Genomic DNA, 12,732 nt, shown 5'->3' with positions numbered 1-12,732 from the left:
TCAGAAACTCAAGCGGGGATGGGCCAGGATTGTGCTTGGGTGGGTGACGCTCTACACACAGGAAGGCTGACATCGGTGTTACAGCGCTACGTGGTGAGCCGCAGGGAGCAGTGTTGCAACACCCATTGTTGTACCGTACTTCTGCACCTCCGTGTCTATGCTCTCCACCTTTACTGACCCTCACTGACCGGCACGGTCAAGTGTGTTCAAATAACCTCGAAAGCCTACATGGCATAGGGAGGGTCCTCATCCAGTAATGTATTTAAAAAAAAAACCGTGATTCTAAGCACAAATTACCCTTGTAACCTAAAATATCCATGAGATTTATAGTTATCCTACCGATTTTTTTTTATGGTTTCGCTGTCAAGCTCTCCGATGCGTCATTAAGTTGCTACCGCGTGCTTTTTGGCATGACCTCCGACATTTTTGCACCCGGGCACCTGGAACGAAACGTTGGACATCGTGCCGAACGACACACAGTCCAACCCCGGTAAACACGTCGGAGACGCGTTTACATTCATTGCGAAGCGACGTCGAAAGTGGGCAGCCGAAGGGCGTCTCACCGAGTGCTCGTTCCAGCTGGTGACGGTGCGAATGTCATCCTGCAGGCGCTGGATCACCTGGTGGCCCTGCAGCCCTCCCGACTGGCGCTCCCACTGAACCAAGAGTTCTGCATGCAGCTGCTGGAGTCTGCGCGAGCCCACACATAGACACATGGGGTAAATGGCAAAGACATGTTCTTTGGTTCTTTCGGTAAAGTCACGTAGATATAAAAATAATGATATTTTAAAAATATTTAAAAATCTATTTTGTTAAAAAAAATTTTAATTCACTTTGTTTTTAAAAAAAATTTTCTATCTACGTGATTTTACCGAAAGAACCAAAGAATATGAATTCATGCAGTCACGAAAGTTTTAAGTAAAAATTACAAAGACAGTCACGGGCTGCGACACACGCGTACAGCAAACGGTGAGGTGCATTCACAAATACACATGCGGACATGTCTCCATATATGACACATATATGCAAACAGATACGCACAAAGGCAAATACCCCTCACGTGCAGCAAACACGTGCGCACACACACACACACGTTCATGTCCATATATACAAGACAAAGATTCCACGTATAGCCTCAACAGACTGTTGGGGTCAATTGCTGTTAGCGACCACTTATGAAGGCCGGACCGGCACATAAAGGGTTGAGTGACCAACATCACGCCTGACCGCCTTTGTCTCCCCAGTCGCGATGTTTACACACTGCACCAGGTACTCATTTGAGGATGAGTCGATCTAGGGGGAGGTCCAGGACCACTTCAGATAAGCATCACTGGTGTTGGCCGTCAGCGGGAATTGAACGCGGGTCGCCAGGTTCATAGCGCAGCGTGCTAACCGCTACACTACCACTAACCGCTACACTACATGTTCAATAGATACAAAGACAAAGATCCCCCTTAGCCTTCATGGACTGTTGGGGCAAGTGTTAGCGAACAAATGGGTGGTGAGGCCAGCACGATGCCTGGCCACTATGGTGAGCCCATTGCTTGTGTTCACATAGAGCACCAGGTACTTATTTAAGGCTGAGTTGTCCTAGCCTCGTTGACTAAGTGGCCTGACCAAATTTGCACAATTACCTTAATTGTTAAACTGCCAAATATATATTTGTCTCCTTTGACAGATACATATGAAAAAATGTCACGAGAAAATAATGACAGGATGTAGTCAAGACATCGGTGTGTTTCAAGGTAAGATGTGTCAGCCAACAGGACATTTAATATAGCCTCAAAGTCTTAATGTGTTTTTGTAGGGTCACACAAACATGTAATGTCAGTAGCGCTGCAAAAGAAACATACAAATATAAGCCCTTGTGAATTTCAATAAGCTCACGCTCATGTCTCCGCCCACCTATGCTTATAAGGATGGACAGCGAACACAGACAGCGAGGGAATGCCTTTAAAATTCTGTTTGAGAAAAAAAAATATCTATCAACACACAAAATAAATCCACAAAAGTAAAACTGCATGAAATGGCAATGGCCCAAGGCAACAACACATTATTGGCGCTGGCGGTGTGACGATAGCTCAGCGGCATTATTATTCAAGCACGTGCTGCGAGCACTAACTGCAACATCAATGTTTCTATTTGTTTCCCGAATGTTACCCCACGTGGCGCTATCAGCGTCACGTCTCGAGACGAAGTATCCGTGCGGATTTTTCGCAGACCAGAGTAAAAACCCTTCTTGTGTTAAAAACTAAAAAAAATCTGAGATCCTTTCGAGCGGCTTCTGGTGCACACTTTGTTCGGCCGTTGATGGCAAAGCTCACACCGGCGGCTCCCTTCTCTTGAGAACCCGGCATCGTCGTGACCCTACGGCTGCCTTGATTAAAACCCAGCACCTCAGTGCTCTGACCCCTGAGCTAACCGGCCGCCTCCAACAATAAATATCGTTTCTTAAAAATGTATTCTTGTCGTACGGCTGATGTAGATGCAGAGCAACAGCTACAATTTCACATTCAGGTGGTCAAGCCAGATAATCGTTTCAGGAGCTGTCTCGTTTGTATTTGTGGATCGGGCATTGCATTCTCCGTTCTAATCTAAGTTGTCTTGTAGTTGTTGTTTGACTTGCATCCCACTGGGATTTTTGCACACAGCGTTGGAGTACGGTGCTTTTTCAGGAATATATTACTGTTTTTTCCTGGATTTTCTGTTTGCACAGTCACATAGTCTCTTTAAGATGTTTTTCTTGTTCATGTTTTTGGTTTTTGTTTGTTGTGGTTGCACCCGATTCAAGAGCCGAATGGCTCACAGGGCTATACCAAAATAAATGAAAACTGAAAACTGAAACTGGATGACCACGGTCGCACATTGGAAAGTTAAAAAAAAATCAATTTGTGCATCAAGTATCCGCATCTGCCATGGTTTTTACGGATGCGGTTTAGGGTGGACCATGGCGATAGATGTAGTAACTAAAGCGCGGTGGAGCGAAGCTTTCACCTGTGGGCCTTCTCCTGTTGGTCCTTGCTCTTGGCTCGGCCGGGCAGCAGTCCCACGCGGGGTTTGGTCTCCTGCAGACGCTGATGCACCACCTAAGGCACGCACACAACCCTCGCTGTCGTCACCCCCTTATGCGCCACCGTGGCGAGGTGCTATCTACCTCGCCTGGTATACAAGAGGTTTGTGGGTGCGATCCTGATCCTGACACCTGCTGTATATTTGGAGTTTGCACGTCTCTCTCTCCCCGTGGTCGCGTGGATTTTTCATCCATCGGGTCCTCCGGTTTTTCCCTCCACATTTAAAATCAACATCATGCGTTTAGAGTATTTGGCTGCTACAAATTTCCACGTGATAGGCCACTTCGTTCAGCTATCATTTGTAGCCAAGTCGCTTCTGACAAAAGAGCTATGTAGCTCAGTGGGCCTTACCTGGTTAAATCAGAATAGACAAGTTTCGTTTTAACCCAACATATGCCGTTTCAAGCTCTCCGTTAGTGTTCTCTGGTTGTTCTCCGGCTTGTTCGGCACGATGTCCGACGTTCCGCCACCCCTTTTGCTGGAAGAAGAGACTCAGATTCTGGCTAACCCCAGGGTGACACTAATCTTGAGGCTCGTAAGATGCTCAATCGCAATGCACACGACCCATCGTTAACTGAAGCTCCCAGCTCTCGAAGAGGCTCCCAGCACGTGGAGCGAAACGTCAGACATCTTGACAAACAACACGCGGCGCATTATAAAAAACACATCGCAGAGATAGACGGCCACGACCGCAAAAATAATAATAATAAATAAACCCCTATGCGGTAGTCGTATTGCCGAGTGCTTAAGTGGCGTCGGTTGCTGCACGCTCACTGCAAACTGAGTCGCAATATGGTAAGGCACGGCGCATGCGTCCCCGGCTGTGTTCACGGTGTGGTGCGGTGCCGAGCGGTGTGGTGCGGTGCCGAGCGGTGTGAACAACACAGAGCCACGAAGAGCAGCCGGTGTGTTCACGGTGTGTGCGGTGCGGTGCCGAGCGGTGTGAACAACACACGGCCATGTCGAGCAGCAGCTGGTCGAGGCGAACCAGGCTGCCTGGCTTCTCAGTGGCCGCCCTCCTCAGCGTCTCCTGCACACTCTTCAGACCTTCCTCCAGCTCGTGCGCCTCTGCCAGGAACTGCGAGCACAAGCGCGTGTCCATCAGACGGTTGACATGTTTGAATTATTAGTATGATTATTTAAAGAGTAAAGGCACAGCCTTGCATTCATGAAAATGTGAAGGTACAGCCTTGAATTCCGATGAAGCCGAATGGGCTGCTAACGTTATTGCTGGTGGAAGGGCCTTCACGAGTGAGGGCTTTGCCAAGATCGTACGTGGCCTCCTCTTCCACGCTGCTAGCATTATTTATATAGATATGAAACACCGATCTAGGCGGTGGATTTTGAGCGGTGTGTTTGGGACACGGTGCCAGCTCTCTCATCGTGCATTTAAAAATCGCATCTGACAAAGTGCAAAACAAGCCTTACCTCAAATTGCAAGGCCTGGTTTGTGGTCGCCAGCAACTCGTTATAGCGGGTGCGTAGGTTGATGTACTGCAATGCAAACACAGACGTTACACGCTTCATTACGTTTGTACGTCGGTCACGCTTGTGTACAGCACACGAAACGTTTAAGTCATCGTAATTGGCGCCATGTCTCGCCACCGTGTCCGTGGACACTGGGGAACGTGTCAAGCGATGCACAACCACGAACACATTTCGCAACACCACTGCCCTACAGAGGAAAGCATTTATAATTGGTGACATTTCAGACAATGACCCTACCTTATTGCAATTCGTTTAACACGTTAGGCTTTCGCGACCAATATCATCCATAATAGAGTTTTTTTGGGTTAGATCGCGTAAATATATAAATGTTGTGTCGTTAAACCCGCCACCACCCGACACAGCCAACTAGTGAGGGTTGTCAATTAAACGGAACGTGCCAATTCGTCACGAGTACAGCACGCCGGTGTGTTGGAGAGCCAAGCCACAACATTTACAATCTGAGTACGACGTTTCGCCAGTAATTACAACTAGCTTCATCAGGCGACGGCCAGATTTGTAGAGAAGTCCACCTGTTTACGTGACAACCCTTACTAGTTGGCTGTGTCGGGTGGTGGCGGGTTTTAACGACACATTTATATATTTACGCGATCTAACCCAAAAAAACCTCTATTATGGCAATTAGAACAGATGTTTTTCCTTCTTAGAGCAGTGTTGTTGTGGAATGTGTCGAGTGCTTGGACTGCTTCGGATTCTCTCGTTAAAAGCAGAATAGTGGACACGCATCTTTGAATAGCTCAATAGTAATATGACGATAAAAACTACAATGTTTTCGTACATCAATCGTAATATGATGAAGATGATGATTTGAATCGTGCCGTATCAGGCATCTGTCACAATAGTTGTCTCTCGCCAGCAATCAACAATTACCTAATCACTTCATTACCTGGCTGTGTCTGCACTCCAGGTCAGGAGATGCCCTCTAATAATGAACCGTTTCTCGTTTGGAAGGAGGATACTTCGCCCATTATTGATGTATTGCCTATCCTCGAGTGATCCGGGCCGAATTACGAACCCCTTTCAAAATGTTTATTTCACCAAGCTCGTATTTTAACTCAAAGCATCCCCATGTTTAAATGACCGCCGGATGGTCACAGGACCAATCTGAAAAAAGCGTTGACCATATTCTCGGTTCTTTCGGTAAAGTCACGTTGAAGGGAAACAATAAAATAATAATATATATATAAAACCAGAAAATTCTCACGACAGCATACATACATTTTTCGTCTCCCCCCTCCTCTTTTCCGAACATAGATGGACTCGTCCATCTAAACAAACTGTCAAATCGCTCTCCGTGGTGCTAACGTTTAAAAATAAATAAATACAATCCGCCACTTCTTTCAAATGTTCTTGCCGTTGGTTTTCACACCTGATGATGACTGCTTGTGTTGCAGTCGAAACGTCGTGATAATTTTATTGTTTTATATATTTTATATTATGTTATTGTTTCCCTTCAACGTGACTTTACCGAAAGAACCAAGAATATGAATCACTGCAGTCACGAAAGCGTTGACCATGTTTGTTAAGTCCTGAACCGGTGACAGACATTCCACATTCCTATGGCAGGGTCCCTGGGCCTTCGAAGAAGAACTTCTGCTGAATTGGTAATAACCCGGCGGTGTTTGATTAACAAAAAAAAGGACCACGCTCACATCCTGCGTGATGCGATCGGAGGGGGAGGAGATCTTGTTCCGGCGGTAGAAGTTGGGCTGGAACTTTTCAACGAGCGTCCTGTAGGTCAGAAGCAGCACCTCGTAGTCCTGCCAGAAAAAATAAACCAACATTAACGTCACTCATCGAATGCACGTATGTGCGTTCAACTTATCACGTAGCTAACTGTGCTAAACACAAAAAAACAGTTCCAAATAAAAGAGTATTCAATCTAGATTTGAAATTGCATAGCTCCAGTGGCTTCATAATATTGGGAAGGAAGAGCGTTCCAGACGGCCGCAGAAGCGCTTCTCAAAATGCGCGATGCAGTGACCGTCTTTGTTCGATGGTTAGCCAATAGGATGACTGGAGTTGGCGTGATGGTTCATGATTCTTGACGACATCAGCAAGGTATTTGGTTCATTTGTGCCAAGCACTTTGTGTGAAATGAGTGTGACCTTATAATGTATTCATCCGTGAACCGGAATCCAATGCAACTGGATCTTGCAGTACACGTCATGACACGTGCCAAGGAATTTTGTGCACACCGCAGCCTGCCAATGTTTTTGTTTTTTTGAAGAAACTAAGAACGGGTGGTTTTGTAAAAGCTGCTCAGTAAAGATGAAAATGAAAGTGCTCACAACAAAAAAAGAATGAGCAAAAATACTGAAAGGGTTACGAGGAATGGCATGCATGTCCAGCGCCAGCTCGTGATGTACACGTTGTTCACGTTGTCTGGTGATGTACACGTTGTTCACGTTGTCTGGTGATGTACACGTTGTTCACGTTGTCTGGTGATGTACACGCTGTTCACATCGTCTGGTGATGTACACGCTGTTCACGTTGTCTGGTGATGTACACGCTGTTCACATTGTCTGGTGATGTACACGTTGTTCACATCGTCTGGTGATGTACACGTTGTTCGTGTTGTCTGGTGATGTACACGTTGTTCACATCGTCTGGTGATGTACACGCTGTTCACGTTGTCTGGTGATGTACACGTTGTTCACATCGTCTGGTGATGTACACGTTGTTCACATCGTCTGGTGATGTACACGTTGTTCACGTTGTCTGGTGATGTACACGTTGTTCACATCGTCTGGTGATGTACACGTTGTTCACGTTGTCTGGTGATGTACACGTTGTTCACGTTGTCTGGTGATGTACACGTTGTTCACATCGTCTGGTGATGTACACGTTGTTCACATCGTCTGGTGATGTACACGTTGTTCACATCGTCTGGTGATGTACACGCTGTTCACGTTGTCTGGTGATGTACACGCTGTTCACGTTGTCTGGTGATGTACACGTTGTTCACATCGTCTGGTGATGTACACGCTGTTCACGTTGTCTGGTGATGTACACGTTGTTCACGTTGTCTGGTGATGTACACGCTGTTCACGTTGTCTGGTGATGTACACGTTGTTCACGTTGTCTGGTGATGTACACGTTGTTCACGTTGTCTGGTGATGTACACGTTGTTCACATCGTCTGGTGATGTACACGTTGTTCACATCGTCTGGTGATGTACACGTTGTTCACGTTGTCTGGTGATGTACACGTTGTTCACATCGTCTGGTGATGTACACGTTGTTCACATCGTCTGGTGATGTACACGTTGTTCACATCGTCTGGTGATGTACACGTTGTGCACATTGTCTGGTGATGTACACGTTGTTCACATTGTCTGGTGATGTACACGTTGTGCACATTGTCTGGTGATGTACACGTTGTTCACATCGTCTGGTGATGTACACGTTGTTCACGTTGTCTGGTGATGTACACGTTGTTCACATTGTCTGGTGATGTACACGTTGTTCACGTTGTCTGGTGATGTACACGTTGTTCACATCATCTGGTGATGTACACGCTGTTCACGTCGTCTTAACTATTACGGTCAGGATTTGAAAGTGCTCAGCGCTTGAACGCGAGAGTATCACGAAGCACTCGAAAGTGCTCGCCAAGCAACATTTCACCCGGGCAAAAAAATAATGGGGAAACGACAAATGAATGACAGGATTCGAGACAACACAGGTCAACAAGAGAAGGGAGCTGCAAGAACTCCTGCAAGTTGGAAGCACCAGTACTTGTACCTCCAACACAAGAGGGTCTGCCACGTGATTACGACGTTCATTCATCATTCGAAGCACACTGTCTGCTACAAATACACCGGCAGCACCGCAAATAACGACTTACTCATCCCAGAAGACTGCCGATAAACCAGGTGCGTCTCATGGCCACCTATTATGTGCTTTAGTCGATCGTGTTCAGAGCCTTGAGGCGAGTATCAATAATGGGAATCGATGTAACCGGAGTCACTGGAATCATGTGGGACTGTCACTCAGATCATGAATGTGTTACAAGGGAACCGGTAAACCGGGCCACTGGACCGCCATATGGTGACGCATGTGCGCAGAGTGCAACCCTGGTCTGAGGCCGGGTGTCAATTACCTTGAGGTCAGAGCAGGACTGCTCGCAGCTCTTCTGACATTCGTCCATCATCTGCTGTTTGCTCTGAATGTCCAATATGAGGTTCTGAAACAAAAACGAGATCACGTATGGCAACCATCCAAGCTCAAAGGTGCAGCGCTGCGATTTCCCGTTCACGCGGCTGCTGGTGGAAGGGCCTCCGCAAGAGGGAGCTCAAGAGCTTCCCGCTCGAGGGTATTTTTGGCCTACTCTTCCACACTCCGATTCGCAGAGTTGGCCGCGTACGATGCAAAATAAGTTCAGCGTACATACATATACACCGGCCAGATGTCTTGGAAGAAGTAGGAGTGCCGTGCACTTTGCCCTGCCACCCCCAGACCTGCCAAGCACTGATTACGGTTATACTCATGAACAAAAATCAAAACAAAAACCGCCATTCGCCACTAAGTGGCGGTGACGTCACCACGGCGCTTGTGCCAGGCTAGGTGCACGTTAAGGCCACGTGAAGTGTCGAACGCCCGCGGGCAGGAGGTCGCGTGGCAGACCCAGATGCCACGTGTCGACTGAGATGACTGGCCGATGCACCACCTGTGCCCCCTACTTTGCCAACCCATGAACACTGCTGGGTGGACGGAGGGAAGTGGGGGGGGTGAGATTTAAGAAATCGTCGTTTCAACTGCCGCTAGTGGATCCACCGGTAGAGGCAGCACCGCCTGAAGCACGCTCACCACCGTGCTGTTGTCCTCCCCGTATTTTAAAATGGCTTAACAAGTCATGACGTGCCTTTGAAGGCTACGTGCTCATACATTCATTCGAGCAAACGTATTGAACGGTACGCCAACAATTGCACGCACGTTTGTGCTGCGTTCACGATGCGCATGCTGCTGCTGCTGCTGCTGCATGTGTTTGTGTGTGGGGTGCGGTAGTACAACGGTTAACGCGCTGCAATACAAACTCAGCGACCAGAGTTCGATTGCCGCTCACGGCCAACATCAGTGATGATTATCTGAACTGGTCCTGGGCCTCCCGTAGGTCGGCTCAGCCTCAAATTAGTACCTGGTGTGGTGTGATCAGTGTAGTGGCCGGTGGTGTGTGTGCGGCCGTGCGTACGCGATGTGCTGCTGGTCAATGTTGTAAGCAGCGCAACCAAGGGGAACACTTTCGTATTAGCACGCTGCGACACCCGGCGAACCGAGTTCGGTTCCCGTTCATGGCCAACGCCAGTGACGATTATATCACTCGGTCCTGTGCTGTGTGGACACATCGCCACTGGGGAGACAAAGGCGGCCGGGCGTGGTTGCTGGCCACCCACCCCCTAGGCGCTGCTCGCAGCACTGGCTCCAACAGTCTGTCAGGGCTACGCGGGGATTCTTCTAACCTTTTGTGCTAACTGTTACCGTTACACCACAGCAACATCCTGCACAGAACGTCATGACCGATGGAACGACCTGAACGAATGGCCAAAATGATCGAACGACGGGCGAATCACCTTGAGATCATGGCCATCGTCGACGTGCAGGGTTCCCTGCAGGGCTTCGTGGCGACGCGCTGCGTCGTCCAGCCAGCGTGTCAGGCTCCCCGAGCTCTGGGCGTAGCTGTGCAGCAGCGGGCCCAGCTCCGCCAGCTGTCCCAGGCTGCGTGCAGCACAAAGCAATCGGTCACTCACCCCGCCCCGTTCCCCACCCACCCACCTGCCTGCCCGCTCGGCATGCAGAGAAAAGGACGCCGTTGGCTAGCCCACACGGCTGGCAAATGGGTAGAGAACCGCACGCGATTTGTAATGACGGGGGCAGCACCCCAGCCTGTGGGGGAGTTGTTTAGAACCGCTGGGGAGTTCTTTAGAAGACGGTCAGCCGGCATCGCGCTCTTTTCAGATGCGCTTCGGCGGCCGTCTGGAACGCTCTTCCTTCTGATATTAGGAAGCCGCTGGAGCTATGCACTTTTAAATAATCTAGATAGAAGGCTAATTTCTTTAGAACTGCTTTTTATGTTCCGTCTGTTGTCCTTCCCCCAGCACCTCCGGTTAGCACGGGTGGCTACGTGCGGTGCGAAAGAAGTTAAACATACGCACGCACAAGACATTTGCCAGAGTCTCGGGTGCCGAGAGAAGGTAAGAAGACGCAGAGGTGGACAGTGGAAAGAGACAGCGGTCAAAGAGTTCGGAGGCCACGGCTGGGACAGCAGCAACGACGACGGAGAGGGAGTCACAGAATAAAACTAGGGGGGGCGGGGGGGGGTGGGTTGGGGAGGCGGGGGCTTTAGCCCACAGTGAAAAGTTACCGGCTAATAGCAGCAGCAACAACAACAAGATGCCCCATTCGGAAATTTTACTTTGAAGAAGGGTAATGGGTTTTCATAGGAGAGAGATCTTTGTGTTTTTTTTTTAAATAAGAGACTTCTCTGCTACGAAGAAGGGCCATTGTCTGAAATGCCACCTCTTCGAGATCTCTCTGGCACGAAGAAGGGACATTCATCATTTCTCCTCTTCAGGGTAGCGTGATTTATTGAGTTACATTTTTTTGTTTGTTATTTGTTGTACTGTACTCGTGCGCGAACCGCCAAACTCGGCATCAGCAGCCCGCTTTGCACGACGGACAGCGCACCGCAACGCGCCATTCCCGAGCCCCCCCTCCACGAGCGACGACGTCAACAACAAAGGGGCGAAGGGGGGCCGCTCACCGTCCGTCCACGTGGTGCCGTACGCTCCTCCAGCGCTCCAGCAGCTGCTCCACGTGCTCACGGCAGCGCTCCACATTGGCGTCGCGTTCCCCGTGGTGGCGCGCCAGGCGCTCATTCACCTCCCTGGCGGCCTGCAGTTCGCGCTCCAGGCGCGCGAATGCCGAATCCTTCGCCAACTCGCTCTGCCTCTGCTGCGAGCGGCGGGAGGAGGAGGAGGTGGGTGGGTTACGGAGCTGACAGCTGGCGCGCGGCCTCCCTTCGTCAATGCATTGCTCGGTGGATTATTTGGCTGCTGTAAATTTGCACGTGATAAGCCGCTTAGTTGAGGTCTCATTTGTGGCCAGGTCGCCTCTGAAAAAGGAGCTAATAACTCAGTGGGCTTTACCTGGTAAAATAAAAAAAAATATTGTATTTTTTTTGTTATTTGTTTACCTTTCCTACAGATTGCACTATCATCGTGTTTTCGTAACGTCCGTTTTTTGTAGCGTTCTGACCCGCCCCTACCGCACATCTGTGAAAGGAGAGTTTTACAGCGCATCGGAATCCTCCAGTAGAAATATTCTGACTCCGTTTTGTTGGTCACGGGGGCTATTTATAATTCACTTCGCCATGCTAGCCAATTCAGGTGGGTGAGGGGGGTGGGGGGGTTGAAGACCGGATCAGATATGACTTGCCCACTGATGTTAGCCGTCACCGGGAATTTAACTTAGGTCGCTGGGATAACTGCGCCATCATCCCCATGGACATTTGAATCCTGCTCTGGAAGGATTAGAAAGCTCAAATAGGGCGCAATTATTGGCGCGTCTATGCATCTAGCTATGAAAGTATAAAACCAACAATTTAAAATACTGGCTGGAGGTTGATTGATTTAATTATTTTGGCAAGGCCTAAAGTTCTAAATCATATATGTAAACAAAGTATTCTGCTAAACGTTTAAAATGCATACAATCTCGAATCAGGAGTGAACCAATTAATTTGCCTCCCATGGAGTGTGATGCTATCAGTTACTAGAAGTGCACACACGTAATAGATGAACACATGAACACAATCGATGCACACATTGAGAGACAAATAGTTGAAGCACATGGATTAGATAACACGCGCAGGTTCATGACAAGATTCTAAACTGTTGGGCCCGGGGGGGAACATGTCGTGAGATGGGATTCGGGCTGATGTTCAAGAACAATAATGGAGTGGCAGCCAAGGAATGGCACTCATCCCACAGGACTCCAACCCGAGAAGATGGGGCAGTGAAATCAGTTCATGGACAGGTTCTGGATGTTGTATTGCAGGCTCGTGAGAGGTTGTGGCAGCTTGAGGAGGCCTTCATCCAGCGGTGGATTGAGCATGGCTGCTGCTGCTGGTGATATATGTACGTATGTTGAACTTCTTTCAC

The 12,732-nt window shown here is 48.7% G+C and overlaps 1 protein-coding gene across 1 annotated transcript in view; it reads right to left on the bottom strand.

The window, feature by feature from the left end:
- LOC116941597 (uncharacterized) overlaps positions 1-12,732 on the bottom strand; it is an 81,124-nt gene that overhangs the window by 20,513 nt on the left and 47,879 nt on the right. Inside the window, exons 30-37 of the mRNA XM_032952799.2 lie at positions 11,337-11,527; positions 10,147-10,291; positions 8,679-8,762; positions 6,230-6,337; positions 4,500-4,565; positions 4,027-4,149; positions 2,995-3,086; positions 564-690 (exon numbers count right to left, since the gene is read on the bottom strand). Of these exons, the coding sequence (XP_032808690.2) occupies positions 564-690; positions 2,995-3,086; positions 4,027-4,149; positions 4,500-4,565; positions 6,230-6,337; positions 8,679-8,762; positions 10,147-10,291; positions 11,337-11,527 (936 nt within the window). The remainder of the gene's footprint in view (positions 1-563; positions 691-2,994; positions 3,087-4,026; positions 4,150-4,499; positions 4,566-6,229; positions 6,338-8,678; positions 8,763-10,146; positions 10,292-11,336; positions 11,528-12,732) is intronic.

This window comes from Petromyzon marinus, chromosome 12 (assembly GCF_048934315.1).
Source record: "Petromyzon marinus isolate PM22_M1 ecotype Great Lakes invasive population chromosome 12, UKy_Petmar_22M1.pri1.0, whole genome shotgun sequence".
NCBI classification, from domain to species: Eukaryota; Metazoa; Chordata; class Hyperoartia; order Petromyzontiformes; family Petromyzontidae; genus Petromyzon; species Petromyzon marinus.
This window is presented reverse-complemented; position numbering and strand designations above follow the sequence as displayed.